This window comes from Schistocerca cancellata, chromosome 1, assembly GCF_023864275.1.
Source record: "Schistocerca cancellata isolate TAMUIC-IGC-003103 chromosome 1, iqSchCanc2.1, whole genome shotgun sequence".
Taxonomy (NCBI): Eukaryota; Metazoa; Arthropoda; class Insecta; order Orthoptera; family Acrididae; genus Schistocerca; species Schistocerca cancellata.
The window spans coordinates 880,630,404-880,648,971 of NC_064626.1; the positions used below are offsets into that span (position 1 = coordinate 880,630,404).

The following is an 18,568-nucleotide window of genomic DNA, read 5'->3' on the forward strand; positions in this document are numbered from 1 at the left end:
CAAATGAACAATTACATATTTATTTATGTAGATGCATGTGTTCATTTGTTTAAAATATTAACTCTCTCTAAGATTCTCACTGACAGCTTTGAAATTTTGACACAAAATTGCATTCAAATAAGCATATGTTTTTGTATGGTGGTGCCATACGGCGTGTGTGTGTGTGTTTTGTTCTTCTAAATATTTAACTATTTGTAACAGATAATCAGCAGCTGTTTCAAATAGCTAATGAAGCAGCAGTTTTTTCTCTTTTTCCCCAGAAACAATGTTACATTCATTTATACTACTTTATGTGTAAGCACAAACAGGATACAGCAGTTTTGTTCTAGCTGACTGTTAATACACCATAATGAAATAGCTTGTTACAGATAAGTCTCTGTGATAATGTAGCCTATTTGCTCAGAGTTATGCTTTATACTTTTAGAATTGTTACTGGTAGGTTCAAACAACATGCACATGTTATGGAGATGCTTCAAGAACTCAAATTGAAATCACTGGAGGGAAGACAACTGAGAAAATTTAGAGAACTAGCATTTGAAGTTGACTGAAGAACAATCTTACTGCCGTCAACATAAAGTCTGTGTAAGGACAAATTAGGATAAGATTCAAGAAATGATGACTCATATGGAGACATATAAACTGTCATTTTTCCGTCACTCTATCTGCAAGCGGTGCAGGAAAGGAAATTAATAGTAGTGGTATGGGGTACCGTTTGCTATGCATTATACAGTGGCTTGTGAAGTATGTGTGTAGATGCAGAAAGTTCTTGAAAATTCATATCTATGATGAAATATACAGAACAGAAGGAATCATTTAATGTGTGTAGTTGCCATTTAAATATAAATTAAATGTGAGTTTTGACTGAAGATAATGTTCTATTTATTTTTACAGGCTTGTGTACTTACGTCTCCAGTGTTGTAAATGAGCCTTGTGGAATAGTTACATTATTAAGCAAATTGCTCACTGCAACTGTAACTAGATTGTTTCCTCCATAGATAATGACAGATGTGACTTCAGATTGGAATGGTAGATGGCCAATATCATGTTCCATCACCTTGTTGCCATTCACCCACTACATGAAAAGAGAAAAATACAAATATATACTCTGACAATTACTTAATAACTGCAAGTAAAATTTATTGCCTAGAATATATTGTATGAATGGCAGCAGATAATTCTGAGGGTGTGGAGTTAAATGGAAATATTAAGATATTAGGATATGCAGATGATCTAAACATCACTAGCGATAGCAAAGAATCTGTAACAGCAAATGCGAATGCGTTAATCAAGGTTAGTGAAGATGTAGGTCTAAGGATAAGTGAAGACAAAACTAAATACCTGGTTACTACTAGAATGCCAACAGCAGTAGATCAGGAAATGTTAAGAGTTGGAGACATGCAGTTTGAAAAAGTGAACACATTTAAGTATCTAGGAGTGGACATCACTTCGAGACATGAGAATGAATCCAAACTGAAGAAGAGATTACGGGCGGGAAATGTGTGCTACTTCTCACTGAATAGATTACTTTCATCACGGATATTGTCTAGGAATTTAAAGATTAGAATATACAAAACTATTATTCTACCAGTTATGCTGTATGAGTGTGAGACTTGGTCTCTCACTGTGCAAAATGAAAAGCCGTTTCGAGTATTTTAAAACAAAATTTTGAGGAAAATTTTCGGAGCAAAAAGGGATGACATTAGCAGAAAGTGGCGAAAACTGCATAATGAAGAGGTTCACGAACTCTATTCAAGCCCTGACATAATCAGTATTATTAAATCACGTAGGCTGCGATGGGCGGGTCACGTAGCTCGAATGGACGAGGACAGGGCAGCACGCAGGGTACTGGTAACCTAGAAGGAAAACGTCCTGTGGGGAGACCGAGGTGTAGATGGGAGGACAATGTGAAGGCTGATTTGAAAAACCTAGGTATTGAAGGTCAATGGAAGGAAATAGCCCAAGACAGGGAGAGATGGCGAAAATATGTTGCTGTGGTAATGGACTCTTCGAGTAAGTAAGTAAAATTTATTTGAAAATTTATATATTTCAGCTTTTAAATACAATGGTGGATTAGTTTAAACACTTAGGAAGTGTCACTTACTCAAATAACAATTTCTTAGCAGTCCTAGAACATAACCAATCAATATTTAATTATAGTGACAGTTTCTTCTCGGACTTTATATGGTATCATCACATGTAAGAAAATCTGAGCTTATGAAAAATTATATCACAAGTACTATGCACTATTAAGAGGTTATTGTTTCATTTGGATTAAATATGTGAATAAAATCATAACACATGTATTGTATGTAGATTTTAGCAACTTCCTTAATGTTGAACATTTACTAGACTTTTAAAGATTTTGATTTTATTGAGAAATATAATTTATGCATCTAATAATATCACTAGCTAATCATTGGACTTAAGATATATCAAGATGTATGTCCTGATATTCATAATTAGAGAAATATCAGTGATTCATGACATTGCACAAGGCATAGTAATAATGTTTGCACTAAATACACCATGTTAAAATTGTGATATGTGGCATTGTGATGTGGATATGAGATACACTAAAAAACTGGATAGGGGTGGGACTTACTGTGTGTGATGTACCTCTGCCACTGGCACAGACAACATTATTGCACGGTGTGATCCTGTTACACGGTAGTGTGATATGCAGAGTGTTTTCCCATGCTATGGACTGAGAAATTCTACATGGTGTTCAGAAATCTATTCTACTGCAGGACAAGTGCCTGCTGGATGTCGGTTATGGTCAATTATGCCAATGTCTGAATTTTAATCCACTGGTCCAGTGCATACCAAACACATTCATTTATGGTGAACTGGCCTTTCTATATGCATGGTGTCCTCATTTTGCAGGCACTCACCTAGCAGGCCAGCCACATGTGACTAGGTATTATCACTGATTAGATGGAACCCAGATCTAGATGTAGTTTTCCGTGGTGCTGAAACAGATCTAAAGCTGTGCATCTACTTTGCTATTATAGTCATGTGTTTTGAAACTGTGCTGTTAGCTTTCCGCCTTTTGATCTAGATCTATATTACATCTTTACTCTTCAAACTACTGTGTAACACATAGCAAAGAGTACGTCTGATTTCACCATGTATTAAGGTTTCTTGCCTATTCATTTATGTATGGAGTATAAAACGAATGCCTGCTGAAGTGCCTCTGCGTGTGCTGTAATTAGCCTATCTTATCACTAGACCACGGATTTTTAGGTCGTAAAAAAGTGTGTTTTAGGCACCTAAAATAGGCTCTTTCAGTAGTTCATTTAGGCTATATAAAACCTGAAATAGGCTCCAATAAAAATGATGCAAAGAAAATAAAAATAAATTAAAATACGCAGTGTTCACAGTATGAACATCTTTTTAGTCATTAAAACAAGGAGAATGAATATTTACACCGTTACAGAGCACAGCAATCTACAACATTAATGTTGAACATAACTCCAAATTTTTTTAGTTCCTGCAAGATAAATATCTCCGTAAAAAAGATGTGGCAATGGTTTAATTAATAAATTCGTTTTTTCACACATTCTGACCATAGTTGGCTTCACAATAAATAACCAAAATCTTTTCTAGGTTTTCTAGTGAAAAACTGTGGCGCTTGACAGTCAGAATCTATTTATACGCTGAAAAAGAATGTTTTACATAAACAGATGTGGCAGGGGCGTCCTTCATTTTCGGCTCATGTTGGACAGGAATGCTTCAGTCAGGAGTGCTGGATTTTCCACTAAGTATGTCGGCAGCTGCACACAACTCCTTCAGGCCAGTGTTCTTCTGCAAAACCGTTTGCATTTTTGCCCGTACTTTTTCCCCTACTTCACCTGGCGCTTCAATTTTCATTTTGACTTCTTCAAGCAAAGAAATATTGTCGTAGATAGATCTCCCTGAGCCTTCCAATTGTGAAATTATTCTTGCCATAAATGTGTAGTGGGCCCTAATGTAAGATAAGTCCCGTTTTAAAGAAGAATCTTTGAGTAACTCCATTGCTCCTCCGGTATATTTTAAACCGCCTTCTGGACAGTTGAGAGATGCGTACTATAGTATTCTGCTGCTATCAGCCACGTGCCCCAGTGGGTGACAACAGGCTCTGGCGGCAATTGGACATCTGGAAGCTGTTCTTTCAATGCCTGTATTCTTGATGGTGCCTTAACAAAAATTTTCTTCACCATAGATATTACTTTATTTACTTTAGGAAATTGTAGCCTTACTTGCTCTGCTATGCGGTTGATCCCATGCACTACACAAGTTACGTGCAGCATAAGTGGGTAGAACACTTTTAATAGTACGTTTCTATCATATATGCAGCAGCATCAGTGATGGCCAGAAGCACCTTATTCTCATCCACTCCGTTTGGGTACAGCACCTTAAGCCCATTGTTCACAAACTGTGCTATTGTTTGTTGGTTAGTTTTTGCAAGCTGTTTTGAGTAATCAAATGAGCCCTGGATGGAGCATCTGGATCTAGCTTGCCAATAATCAGGTTTGCAATGTAACGGCCAAGACTGTCAGTAGTTCATCCACAGAAATCCATATACAAGATTATCCAACATCTTCTCGGATTCTGTGCAATGCAGCATTGTAAGCTGAATCCACATAATTCTTACGTAAAGTTGACTCTGCAGGAATAGACTGATGGCAGTACTGCTCAAGAAAACCTCTGAAAATAGGGTTTTCTAGTTTCCGAAAGGGGATGTTTGCTGCCACAAGTGCATGACACAAAGCACTGCAGAACTTGTTTTTTTTTCGGAGGATTCACCAGAGTTATTGGTTAAAAGAGTTTGCTTCAATTTTGACTTTCGTTCAACATTAGCTTTATGTGCGATTCCATCTGCATGCTGAGTTAAGTGAGATTTCTTAACACTCGAAACCTAATACGAGAGAAAAGGGAAATGCAATTTAGAATCGCATATAAAGAGTATTTCGTATTACTAATGGATAGCGATAAAAAAGAATCCTAAGTGACAGGAAAATAAGATGTCTCAGAAAAACATCAACTAACCTCCTAGTTGCATGCTTGGCAGAAAATAATTTTCCCATTTGTTGTATAATGCAGAAAATCTTGCAGCCACTGCCTTATATAAGTAGACTTTGAACTAGCTCTTTTCGGCATGGCGTAGTATTCTCACACAGAAGCTAGAATTTATTTTGCACTTAGAACGTCAGTAACATTTAACACGTCGGTCACTACACAATGTACTGATTTGTTTTCGTTGGGAAAAAGTGTTCGGGACTGCTGCGGTCGCAGGTTCGAATCCTGCCTCGGGCATGGGTGTGTGTGATGTCCTTAGGTTAGTTAGGTTTAATTAGTTCTAAGTTCTAGGGGACTTATGACCTAAGATGTTGAGTCCCATAGTGCTCAGAGCCATCTGAACCATCTGAAAAAGTGAACGATGACTTGCTTTTTTTTTCTTTTACTGCGTTGCATGAAAGCGGGAGGGGAAGTACGTACTCGTTGCTGGACATATGTCACCTGACAGATGGCTGCCCCTTCTGAACAAGCGAATGGAATCTACCGGTGCTTCAGATGAAAACATCTCACTACTGGCAAATTATTTTTGGAACCGGAAAATTCACGTATAATACCTTTCACGAAACAGAGTAGTTTGATAGGACTACCTGTAGATAGCAGCGAGAAAATGCGCGAAGGGCAGTAATTTAGCTACAGAGGGCGTCTACGATTAACATTGTGATTTTTTAATCCGTGCTCAGCTTAAGGCCTATGAAACCATTTCTTTGCAAAAATACACAGCTAGCCAGAATCCTACGAACGAAATATTTTCAAATATAACATTTAGTACTCTCACGTTCGATTCTAATGTGTAACTCAAATCTTTGACCGGTTGCCATTCGCTTACCGAAGTTAAGCACTGTTGCGCTCGGCGCGTACTTGGATGGATGACCATTCAACCGTGCCGAGTGCTGTTGGTAGTAAGGCAAGCAAAGTATTTGTAAACAGTCTCTAACGACCTTCGCCTTCGACGAGACGTAAAGCCCTAAGTTTACTTCCTTCTTCTAATCTTTGAAAACACAAGAACTCTATGTCAGATTAACGGAATAGGTACTTTTTAGGATTTAGGTGCCGAAATAGGCAACATTAGGCGTCGACGTCGAAATACGCAATTTTAGGTCCAATAGAACTAACGGTATTCAGTTTAGTTAGTCACGAAACGCTTAACTACCAACTTATATGCAAATTGGAGCTTAGGAAAAAAATAGGTTTTAACCTAAAGATTCGTGATCTATTTTTTACATAAGAATAATAAAACACCTATAAAGAGTATTTGGTATTAACAGGGATAGCGATATACAAAAATAAAAAGAGACCGAAGTGTTAGGCAAATACGAAGCATGAGCGCATATCAACTAGCCTCCTTGCTGCACGCTGGGCAGAAAATATATTTTCCATCTGTCGTATTGCGTGGAAAAACTTGGAGCCACTGTCTTATATGATGAAATAGGCACTTTTTAGGATATTAAAGCCGAAATAGGCAAAAATAGGCACTAACGTCGAAATAGGCTTTTTTAGGTCCTATAGAATTAACGCTATTAAGTGTAAATAGTCATGAAACGCATAAGCACAAATTTTTATGCAAATAGGAACTCAGGAACAACATAGATTTTTACCTAAAATCCGCGGTCTACTTATCACTGCAGTCCCTGTAGGAGTCATGCCACATGTAAGAGGCAGTGGTATATTCCTTGATTTCTCACTTAATACTGGTTTTTGAAACATTGTTGGTAGGCTTTTGTGGCATGGTTGACATCTGTCTACATCTATACTCTTCAAACCACTGAAGGGCATGCAGAGGGTATGTCCCATTATACCAATTATTAGGACTTCTCCCCTTTCCATTCACATATGGAGCACAGGAAAAATGACCATTTAAGGGCATCTAAGCATGCTATAAGTCAGGGCTTAACAACTGGCCGGTTTTGAGCGCGAGTACTCACGTCTGCTCAGGCACGTGCTCGCGAGCAGGTGCAAGGTCGCGGAGTAGGGAGGGAGGGGGAATGCGCGCGCACGTTTGAATAGGGCCGCAGCGTGCCTACTGAATTCGCGCCGACTGTGTAACGTTTAAAGTACTAAGATCAGCTCTAACAGTCACTTCGCTGGTTAAGAATCATGCCAAGTCGCCGTTGTGTAAGCCCAACCATGCTTTCGCAGTTCAACCCCCATTGGGAGGAAATGTATCTGTTTACAGAAAAAGATGGTGTTGCAAAATGTTTAGTACGTCACAAAACGCTGAATTCTTTTAGGAAATTTAATTCGCAGCGACATTATATGTCGTACCACGCGAAAGACTACGGAAGTGGAAAATGTGATGGACCACATCGTGCACAGGAAGTTATTAAACTTAAAAGGAAGCATCTGAAGAAGATCTGGACGACGAAGAAAAATCAACTGAGGCAGCTCTCAGAGTGAGTTACAAAATTGCTTTGCTTTTAGCAAAATCCCTGCGCCCCTTCACTGATGGCGATTTAATAAAAGAATGTTTGGTAGTTGCAGCGGAACATTTGTGTCCATCTCAAGTTGAACAGTTTCGAATTGTGCCATTATCTAACATGACCATTATGCGACGCATACGGGACATGGAAGACGACGTCCAGAGCCAGCTTGCAAATATCTGTAAAGATTTTATGGCGTATTCTCTAGCTCTGGACGAAAGTGTTGATATTACTGGAACAGCGCAGCTTGCCATATTTATTAGAGATGTTAATAGAGATCTTCAGGTGAGGGAGGAGCTCCTCGATGTAGTAGCCATGAAGCACACTATAACCGGAGGTGATATTTGAAGTAGTGTTGAAGAAAGTGTTGAAAATATAGGATTGTCGTGGAATTCTTTAGTTTCAGTGTCTACAGACGGTGCGCCAGCGATGACAGGGAAAAAATCAGGTTTCATTGCGCTGTTGAAGGAGAAAACGCAAAAACTGACCGTGCCGAATGAAATAAGGGGTGTTCACTGTGTGATCCACCAGGAAAACTTATGTGCAAAGAGTATCACACTAGAAAATGTGATGAGTGTTGTTATTCGTACAACCAATTATAAAGGAAGCATGGGACAGAACACAGACAATTGAAAAGCTTTCTTGAGGATGTAGAAAGCCAGTATGGTAGCCTGCCTTATTACAGCGAGGTCCGCTGGCTTAGTCGTGGCGAATTATTAAATCGATTTTTTTGCCTATTAGGTGAGATAAATATGTTCATGGAAATAAATAACTTAACTAGCCATCTGAATGCCTTGAACATTTCACTACAAGGTAAAGATCTGCTAATTACTCATTTCATAGATTGAATACGAGCTTTTAAAATGAAATTGACACTTTGGGTGAGTATGCTGGAAACAGGAAATCTAGCTCATTTTCCTAAATTATCATCCATGCAAGATGTTCACAAAGACTGTGAACGTTATTCACATAGTTTAGTTGCCCTTAAGGAAGAATTTGATCAACGCTTTCAAGATCTAACAGCACTAGACAGTGATTTTGATCTGTTCTCCTTTCCATATTCAGCGAATATTGAAGAGATTCGTCCTGAGCTGCAACTAGAAATTATTGACCTGCCGTGTGACAGAGAATACAGAGACAAATTTCAGAACAAGAAAAACATTTTGGAATTCTACAGACACTTCCCTCAGGATAGATTTCCTCGTTTGCACAAACTGGCGGCTAGAATAATATCAATGTTCGGTTCCACGTATGTTTGTGAACAACTGTTCTCTGCAATGAAATGTAAGAAGACGCGCCTGAGAAACGCATTGCCTGATCGAAATTTAAACTGCACGTTGCGCTTACAATGCACAAGAACAATTACTCTGAACATAGGCGCAATTGTAAAGGGCAAAAAGCACAAGATAACCGAGAATCCCACACTTCAGTGACACCTTTTCTTGTGTAACAGTTCACAAATTAATACGAATGTAGAGGCATACACTAAGCTAATAAAATTATGTGGCACGTGTACAATCTCCTTTATTTGTTTCATTTGTCGCAGTAATAACTCGTGAGTGATACCCCAGCAGGTAGCCGCGGATTTACATTGACTGGCGGCAGTGTTGCCAACTCTAAAAATCCCGAGTCGCTAGATTAAATATCAAAAGTCGTTAGAAAGTCGCTAAAACTGATTTTACTAAGAGTGTACTGAAAATTTCGTGCTGTGAATGGTTCAATAAGCCAGTGGGGGAGGGGGGGGGAGGCTAATAAAATATTAATAAAAATTGTCTCGTACGTAATTGCTATATTGTCTTAATTAAATGACGCATCGCTTGCAACAGCATACATATAAAATACGCTAACGTTTAATTATACATGTTATCATAACTGACGCAACACATAAATTGTTGTTTCAATCGCAGTAGTCAAATATACTAGAAATATACAACTATATTTGTAACAAAAGAAAGCAAGAACTCATATTAGGTTACAAAATATATACATAACGGTATGTGAGCTATTCATCGTCGTCACTCAGAAGATCGAATAACTCTTCTGTTTCATGCTCTGATAGAACTGTAGTTGATGTAGAGGGTTGAACGTCACTCAAAAGATGAAGTTGCAGTTCGACTGGTTTTGTCGCAAAAGAGTAAATTTTGTTCGTTCCAATAAGCTCCAATACGTCTGACAGTATGTCAAAAGATGCACAATCTTTATTTTGTTTCTTCAGCTGGTGTCTCAATATGATCAAAGCATTAATTGTTTTTAATGATAATCTGTTATGTTGTTTAGTTTTTATAATGTTCATAGAACTGAATATTCTTTCCACTTCTGCATTTGAATGCGGTGGGCATAGACCAGTCATTGCTAGCTGTGAAATCAAAGAAAAAGGATTCTCCCCTGCGGCATTTTTATACTGCAAAACCTCACTCCAAAGTCGAACATGTTAGTAGTGTTATTCCACTTATGAAGTTGATATTACGCCAATCTTGCAGTATACCGTCTATGAAATCGCCACTAATACCCAATTCTTTGGCTACATCCGCTACAGCATTATTTTTATTCACTTTTAGTGTTTCTTCAACATTCAGCGTTGACATTTTTTTCAGGATCGTAACATTACTTGGCAGTCTTTGTTGAATTTCTTTTATGAGTTCCAGACTAAACTGAATGCATGTCTTCTTCAAATAAACTTTATTTTCTTCAGGCAAACTTGACTCAGACAATATCTGTTCAAACATAAAGCCACGGTTCGGATTTGCGTCCATACATTCGCTTGGAACTGGTGTTGTCAACAAATCAACAGTTGGAATAACTATGTTTTGTCCGAGTGACTGCATGAGAAATACAAGTGTATCTAATAATTTAGTGGGGCCATTGTCTTCTCCTTCCAAAGCTTTTATTGCTATTTGTACGTCTTTTAAAGCATGTTTAAGGTAAAACATGTAAAGATGATTTGAGTCGTCACAATACATCTTGTACAAAAGATCGGCAGTGTAACAATTGCCTTGAACCATGGCAAAGTGAAAAATGTAGCTTTAGTTCTTCCCACTTCTCCAGAATTCTTCGTATTGCTGGTTCAATTGAAAGCCAACGTGTTGCACAGACCTTCAAAATTTTTAGTGGCTGTTTTCCGCAATTTATTGTCTCATAAACCTTTTTATATTCCTCTTGTCTTTTGGGTGAAATGGAGAACCAATTGTAGGTTTCCTGTACAAGAAACTCTATGTTTCCAGGTATGGTATTCACTGAGGCGTGGGAAACTGCAAGCTGAAGAGAGTTACAAATGCAACGGATCAATACCAAATGCTTCAAACCGTATTCTCTCTTGAGTTTTTCGAAAATCCCATTGTTTATTCCAACCGTTGCAGAAGAATTATCTGTGCCAATTCCTACCATATTAGCGATTGGAAGTTTGAGATCTTTCAAAGAATTCACAAGAACAGCAGCCAGATTTCTTGCATCTGCAGTTTCTACAACAGCGAGTTTGAGAAATGCTGATCTAATGGTATGGTTGTTTACCTTTTATGATCCTAAATGATCTACAGCTAAAATAGAACAATGTTCGGCAATAAATAAAGAAAGGGTGCCTTCCGCTCTGCTTGCTATTCTAACTGTAGTTTTCGGAACAATTTTCACAAGTAAGGTGGTTTGTGTGTTTTTTTTTTTTAAATCAATTTTTTGTTTATGCTTAATAGTTTTCGAATGCTTTCTAATATCACACAATTTAGCATAAAACTCTGTTGCACATACTTGGCATCTTGCCTTGGACAAGTCTCCAACGACTGGTTTCAGCCACTCATCTTGCCTTGGACAAGTCTCCAACGACTGGTTTCAGCCACTCATTGAATTCAGGTTCTGCTTCCCATGCATCCCGATATTTTTGAGCGTGCTGCTTCTGCTTCTGCAGTAAATCCATTATGTAAGCCACCACAACATAAGTTTCACCAATTTATAATCACTGAAAATACATTAAAATTCAGGCGAACTAGAGGTTGTGAAACAATCTACTCACTCGGTAACTCGATATCAGTCCTATTGTTCACTGTTTAAAACGTAATAATGTCTGAGATACCCCCACCGAATTGTTCTTGCGTTACCACTGTGCATGTGGTAATAATTTGACTGCGAGTTAACATTTCGAAAAATTAGAGGTTGCTGAACAGAAATGTATTTTATTATACTTAATATTACGGATGTTTTTTGTCAATTCGGAAAATAAAGGGAGTTCTAAAGTTGAAGAATTATAGATCGATACGCTATCGACGATAACAGGCTAGTGGGTAATGAATAATGAATTGTTCTATAGTCAAGGTTTTCTTACTCTGTAGGCAATTCCCACATTCAAGTTTACTAAATGCCGAACAGTGCTACATGATCTGCTAAGAACTTAATTTAACTTAGTAAATCTAGAACAAAGTCAGTGTAGTACCCATTCTATAGTTAAAATCTTAGTTTTGTTAGTGAAAATACTGGCCCAAAATATTTTTGATTTGTACTTCCAAAGTCGTCAAAACTCCAAAAGCCGCCAGATAAGTCGCTAAATAATTTTCGTCGCTAAAAAGTTTTTTTTTTTGTCACTAAGACGAAGGCAAAAGTCGCAATCTCTAGCGACAAATTGGCAACACTGACTGGCGGCAGCTGTTGTGTGCCCCACGTGACTCTCCCCACCCTCCACTCTGGTCCGGTAGTGGGGGTAGCGTACTCACGCTGCTGCATACTCGCGCATTGCTGCTCACAGCTTGCTCCGCGAGCACGTATGTTGTGAAGCCCTGCTGTAAGTAATCTAATCTCCTCATCACAATCCCTAAGTGAGCAATACATAGAAAGTTGCAGTATGTTCCTGGAGTCATCATTTAAGCCAGTTCCTGAATCTTTATAAGTAGGCTTTCTGGGTGTAGTTTATGTCTATCTTCAAGAGTCTGCCAACTCAGTTTCTTCAGTATTTCTGTTACACTCTCCCATGTGTAAAAAAAATTACAACCATTCATGCTGCTGTTCTCTGTATATGTTCAACATCCCCTGTTAGTCCTATTTGATATAGATCTCACACACTTGAGAAAAATAGCACTCTCCCACACCCAGGTATTAGCGTGAGTTTACAGATTCTAATTATGACTCAATGATATTATATTTATAGAACATTATATTTTCATTTTGGTAAGTGCACAGTTTTGCAGTAGAGGTGGGCCAAACGGTTATTCTGGAGTAACCGTTATCACAGTTCCAGTTATTCTTTGATAACCGTTATCGTTAACCGTTATTAATAACTGCCAAGTTATTTTTCGCTAGCGAATACCGATAACTCCGACAGTTAAATAACGACATAGTTGGAATGATTCCGGAATCCATCTGTTTAGTTATCAGTATAACTGCGAGTAGTGTGAAATAGCAGGAATGTCGTATGAATCGTGTCATAACCTTAGCTTATTAACTCCGGGTACATTTTAGTTGATGTTAGAACGATTATTAGTGTTTCATATTATATGTTTGTAGGTTATCGGTCGCTATTAGAAATATTATCTTCGCAGCTGCGACAGAAAGTACGCGGAACTTCGCCAAAGCACTGTCTAAGTAAAATGTTAACAACGTGCATTTTTAAGTATGAAGTAATATGTAAACTGAGTACTGTAAGTTAAATTCGAAGCATAATTTCTTGTGCTGCTCACATAATAGAATAAAGTGTACAGCCTTATAATACAACAAAAAATATACGTAATGTGACAGATTCGTTTACTCCTGTGCTGTAAAAGCTAGTCCTATTGGGGAAAGTGTGAGTACGTTAATCCAAGTTTTATGTCAGATTTGCAAACTGCTCGATTTCTCCAGCGACAGCATGTTTATAACATATGAAGACATGCAGATCGAAAAGGTTGACAGTGTTACATTTCTGGGACTACAACTCGATAATAAATTCAGTTGGGAAGGGCATACCACATTTTTTCATTCTGTTATTTCATAAGGAAGCATATTCTGTGGGAACTTATCAAACGTAGCAAAAGTTTTTCGCATGTAAAAGCGTGTAATAAAAATCGTTTGTGGTATCAATTCAAGAACATCATGTAGGAACCTGTTCAAGGAACTTTGTATTCTAACCACTGCTTCCTAATATATTTATTCCTTTATGAAATTTGTTACAAGTATTTCCAACCAATAGCTTAATACATAATATCAGTACTAGAAATGGGAACAGCAATCTACATAAAGACCTAAAATTACTTACCTTGGTCCAAAAGGGGTCCAATATTCAGGAACATGCATTTTCAAAACTGCCAGCAAGTCAGCAACCATTAAAAACTTGGTTTCAGATAAGGCACGGTTTACAGTGTGTTTGAAAGACTATTTGATACAGAAGTGTCTGATTCCACCCGTCGTCAACATGCCGGAAATGGCTATTTTAAGTGTGTCTATGACGTCACTACATACACATGGCAACAAACAGGAAGATACATATAAATAATACAATAACATTTCCCACCAAAAATACAATCAAACCAATGGGACAACTGCGGGAAGTTGGGGGTTTTAGGGTGAGGACAAGCTAGTAAAAAAAACACACCATGATCCCAAAACACAAAATGAAGAACAAAAAGAAAAAAAAATTACAGCATTCTGCTACACCAACAAAAATCTGCAGGGACCGGACACTTCCCTTGAACAATATAGGTCAACTATAGGTGACCATACCAAAACACCAATACCCACAACTAAAAGTAAGAAAATTGGAATCAGACTATTTCCCTTGACCTATATAGGTCAACCTCAGATGACGATACTAAAACATCAACACACACAACTATGAAAATGGGAATCGGTCATTTCCGGTGACCTATATAGATCCACCACAGCTACTGATGCCAAAAAACCAACACCTACAACTGCGAAAAATAAAACCACAATCCCAAAAGTCTACAAATCAATCATCCCTACATAAATTAAATCACATTCAATACATCATAAATACACAAAACATCACAGCTAGAAAAAAAAAAAAAAAAGAATTAGTTACCACCAGCAAATTCCGGCACTGCAACCTAGATCGACAGCCCCCCCCACCACACACACACACAAACCAACTCATGAACACCGTGCCGTAATGACATTCACACACCACAACACCTTTACGTCGAAGCAGACGGGTGGAATCAGACGCTTCCATCGACCCCTCCTTCTACTCTGTAGATGAATATCGTAACAGAGACTGATAGACCAGCTTAGGTAAAAATTCTGCTATATTTCAGTTTTGACAGCACTTGGTTGCAACAGTTAAGATCGGGTATTCTGTGTACGATAAATTTATTAATAGTACGTAACTGTGTTTTATTCTGTCAGTGTACCAATTCTGTAAATATTAGCAATTACTGTGATATATTCACATATTTTGACAATCTCCTGACAAATGATGAGGATAATAATTATTAATTTCCACTGTATTATGTTATATTTTCTGACATGTTATTTGTCATTCGCGATGGCCAGCGGCTATTTCCGTAGCAGTACGAAAATATTTGTTCGCTCCAGTTACTATCCTCTCTGGAAATATCACCTGGAACTACGACCTTTAACTGGAGTCACCGAGTCAGGAACGTCTAGACACACAGTTATTCCGTTACCAGCTTCCAGGTTATCTGTGGTGGTAGCCCGATAACTACCAGAGAACTAGAACTACGAGCCAATAACGATAACTGCCAGAGGAGAATACCGGTCTCTGACAGTTATTTCCATAGTCGCTCGAATTCCTAAGTAACTTTCCTTCTACTACCCGTCCAAGCTAAATTAACACGTAAGGCGGTGGCTTAAGTGAACGACCGTACTTGTTAATGCCAGTACTGCAGCTCCTATCAGCCACGGCTCGGACATTAACTTTATTTAATTGTTTATGCTAAAAGTAACGAAGGCCCACGAAATAGTATACAGTTCTTATCAACAGATGGCGCGCAGTCTCACAGTTATTCCCATGGTCTATAGAACGCCTTCCAAATGCGCAGTACGATCTTCGGTCAACAGATGGCGCGAGGCACTGTTGACACTAAACAGTTATTGAAATAACTGCCAGAATCAGAGGAACGGTTATCGCAGTAACCGTTACTTCTCAGTAACCGGTTATTTCTATCAGTTACGTTATTTTTTGCCACCTCTACTCGCGCATTGCTGCTCACAGCTTGCTCCGCGAGCACGTATGTTGTGAAGCCCTGCTGTAAGTAATCTAATCTCCTCATCACAATCCCTAAGTGAGCAATACATAGAAAGTTGCAGTATGTTCCTGGAGTCATCATTTAAGCCAGTTCCTGAATCTTTATAAGTAGGCTTTCTGGGTGTAGTTTATGTCTATCTTCAAGAGTCTGCCAACTCAGTTTCTTCAGTATTTCTGTTACACTCTCCCATGTGTAAAAAAAATTACAACCATTCATGCTGCTGTTCTCTGTATATGTTCAACATCCCCTGTTAGTCCTATTTGATATAGATCTCACACACTTGAGAAAAATAGCACTCTCCCACACCCAGGTATTAGCGTGAGTTTACAGATTCTAATTATGACTCAATGATATTATATTTATAGAACATTATATTTTCATTTTGGTAAGTGCACAGTTTTACATTTCTGGACATTTAAAGCAAGTTGACAATATTTGCACTACTCAAAAATCTTATCAAGATCTGAATTAATATTTAAGCAGCTTCTCTCAGACACTATTTCATTACAGATAACTGCATCATACACAAAAACTCTGAGATTTCTATTAACGTTGTCTGCAAGGCCATTAATATACAACATGGACAGGAAGGGTCCCAGCACACTTCCCTGAGGCACATGTGGAGTCACTTCTGCATCTGACAATGACTCTCCATCCAAAATGACATGATACAGCCTCCCTACCAAAAAATCCTCAATCCAGTCACCAATTACACTTGATACCCCATATGATGGTACTTTTGACAATAAGCGTATATATGGTACTGAGTCAAATGCTAATCAGAAATCAGACAATACTGCGTCTATCTGACTGCCTTGATACAAAGCTTTCAGTATCTCACATTTGTAAATGTGAGTTCTTCTTTTAAATGGACATGACTTGTGCTTTCTTCCAACTATTGGGCACTGTTTTTGTTCAAGCGATCTGTGATAGACTGTACTTAAAAGATAAGGCTAATTCAGCTACAAATTCACTATGTAATCTGACAGGAAGTTCATTGTATCTTGGAGCTTTGTTCAATTTTAATGATTTCAGCTGTTTGCCAACACAACTGACACTAATACTTACACTGAGGTGACCAATTCATGGGATACCTGCTATCCTCGTGTCAGATCTCCTTTTGCCCACCATAGTGCAGCAAATCAACATAGCATGGACTCAACAAGTCGCTGGAAGCCCCTGCACAAATACTGAGCCGTGCTGCCCCTATAGCCATCCATAGGCCGTAACTGTGAAAGTGTTGCTGGTGTAGGATGTTGTGCACGAACTGATCTCTCTATTACATCCCATTAATGTTCGATGGTATTCATGTTGGGTGATCTGGGTAGCTAAATTATTCGCTGAATTCCAGAATGAGATTTTCACTCTGCAGCAGAGTGTGTGCTGATATGAAACTTCCTGGCAGATTAAAACTGTGTGTCGGACCGAGATTTGAACTCAGGACCTTTGCCTTTTGTGGGCAAGTACTCTATCAACTGAGCTACCCAAGCACCATTCATGACCCGTCTTCACACCACTTGCCTGCGAAAGGCAAAGGTCCCGATTTCAAGTCTCAGTCCAGCACACAGTTTTAATCTGCCAGGAAGTTTTATGTTTGCTGAATTGACCAGTATGTTCCTCAAACCATGATGAACAATTCTGGGCCAGTGACATGACATCATAGTTTGTGAACATGAAGTCCATGAATGGCTGCAAATGGTCTCCAAGTATCTGAACATAACAATTTCCAATCAATGATTGGAATCCAGTCCATTCCATGAAAACGCACACCACACCATTATGGAGCCACCACCAGCTTGTATAGTGCCATGTTGACAACTTGGTTCCATGGCTACATGGAGTCTGCATTACACTCAAACCCTGCCATCAGCTCTTACCAACTGAAATCGGGACTCGTCTGACCAGCCATGGTTTTCCAGTCATCTAGGGTCCAAGCAATATTGTCACAACCCCTTCAAAGGTGCTGTGGGTGATGTTATGCTGTTAGAAAAGGCATCCATGTGGGTCATCTGCTACCATACCCATTAATGCCACATTTCACTGCACTGTCCATACGGATACATTCATTTGTGTCCCACATTGATTTCTGCAGTTATTTTATGCAGTGTTGCTTATCTGTTAGCACTGATGACTGTACACAAATGCTGCTGCTCTTAGTCATTAAGTGAAGGCTGTCGGCCACTGCATTGTCCATTTTGAGAAGTAATACCTGAAATTTGCTATTCTCAGTACACTCTTGACACTGTGGATCTCAGAATACTGAATTCCCTAAAGATTTCCAAAATGGAATGTCTCCTGTGTCTAGCTCCAACTACCATTCCATATTCTAAGTCTGTTAATTCCCACTGAGTGGCGATAATCACATTGGAAACATTTTCACACGAGTCACATGAGTAAAAATGACAGCTCCACCAATACACAGCCCTTTTATACCTTGTGTACATGTCATCACTGCCCTCTGTATATGTGCATATCAGTATCCTATGACTTTTGCCATCTCACTATATTTCATCAACTTTTAAGTGGTACATGTATTAAACTGGAACAATTCTCCTGGTTTTTGTTTGTAAAGGAACATTTGCAAATGGAGTTAAGCATTTCAGGATTTGCTTTGCTACTCTCAGTTTCAGTTCTTGTCTCATTCATGATTGACTGGACACTAACTTTGGTGCCACTAACAGCCTTTACATGTGAATGGAATTTCTTTGGGTTTGGTGAAAAATCGTTTGACAGTACTCTGCTACAGTACTCATTGAAGGCTTCATGCATTGCTCTCTCAACAGCCGGATACATTTCTTTTAGTTTCTCTCTTTGTATAGCCGTATTCGTAGTTTTACACTTATTGTGCAGTGGTCTCTGTTTCTTTAGAAATTTCTTTACGGTGACTGTGTACCATGGAGAGCTGCCTCCCCC

General features: G+C 38.6%; 1 protein-coding gene across 1 annotated transcript in view; it reads right to left on the reverse strand.

The window, feature by feature from the left end:
• Positions 1 to 18,568, reverse strand: part of LOC126110888 (beta-glucuronidase-like) — a 138,044-nt gene that overhangs the window by 75,480 nt on the left and 43,996 nt on the right. Inside the window, exon 3 of the mRNA XM_049915002.1 lies at positions 906 to 1,072. Within this exon, the coding sequence (XP_049770959.1) occupies positions 906 to 1,072 (167 nt within the window). The remainder of the gene's footprint in view (positions 1 to 905; positions 1,073 to 18,568) is intronic.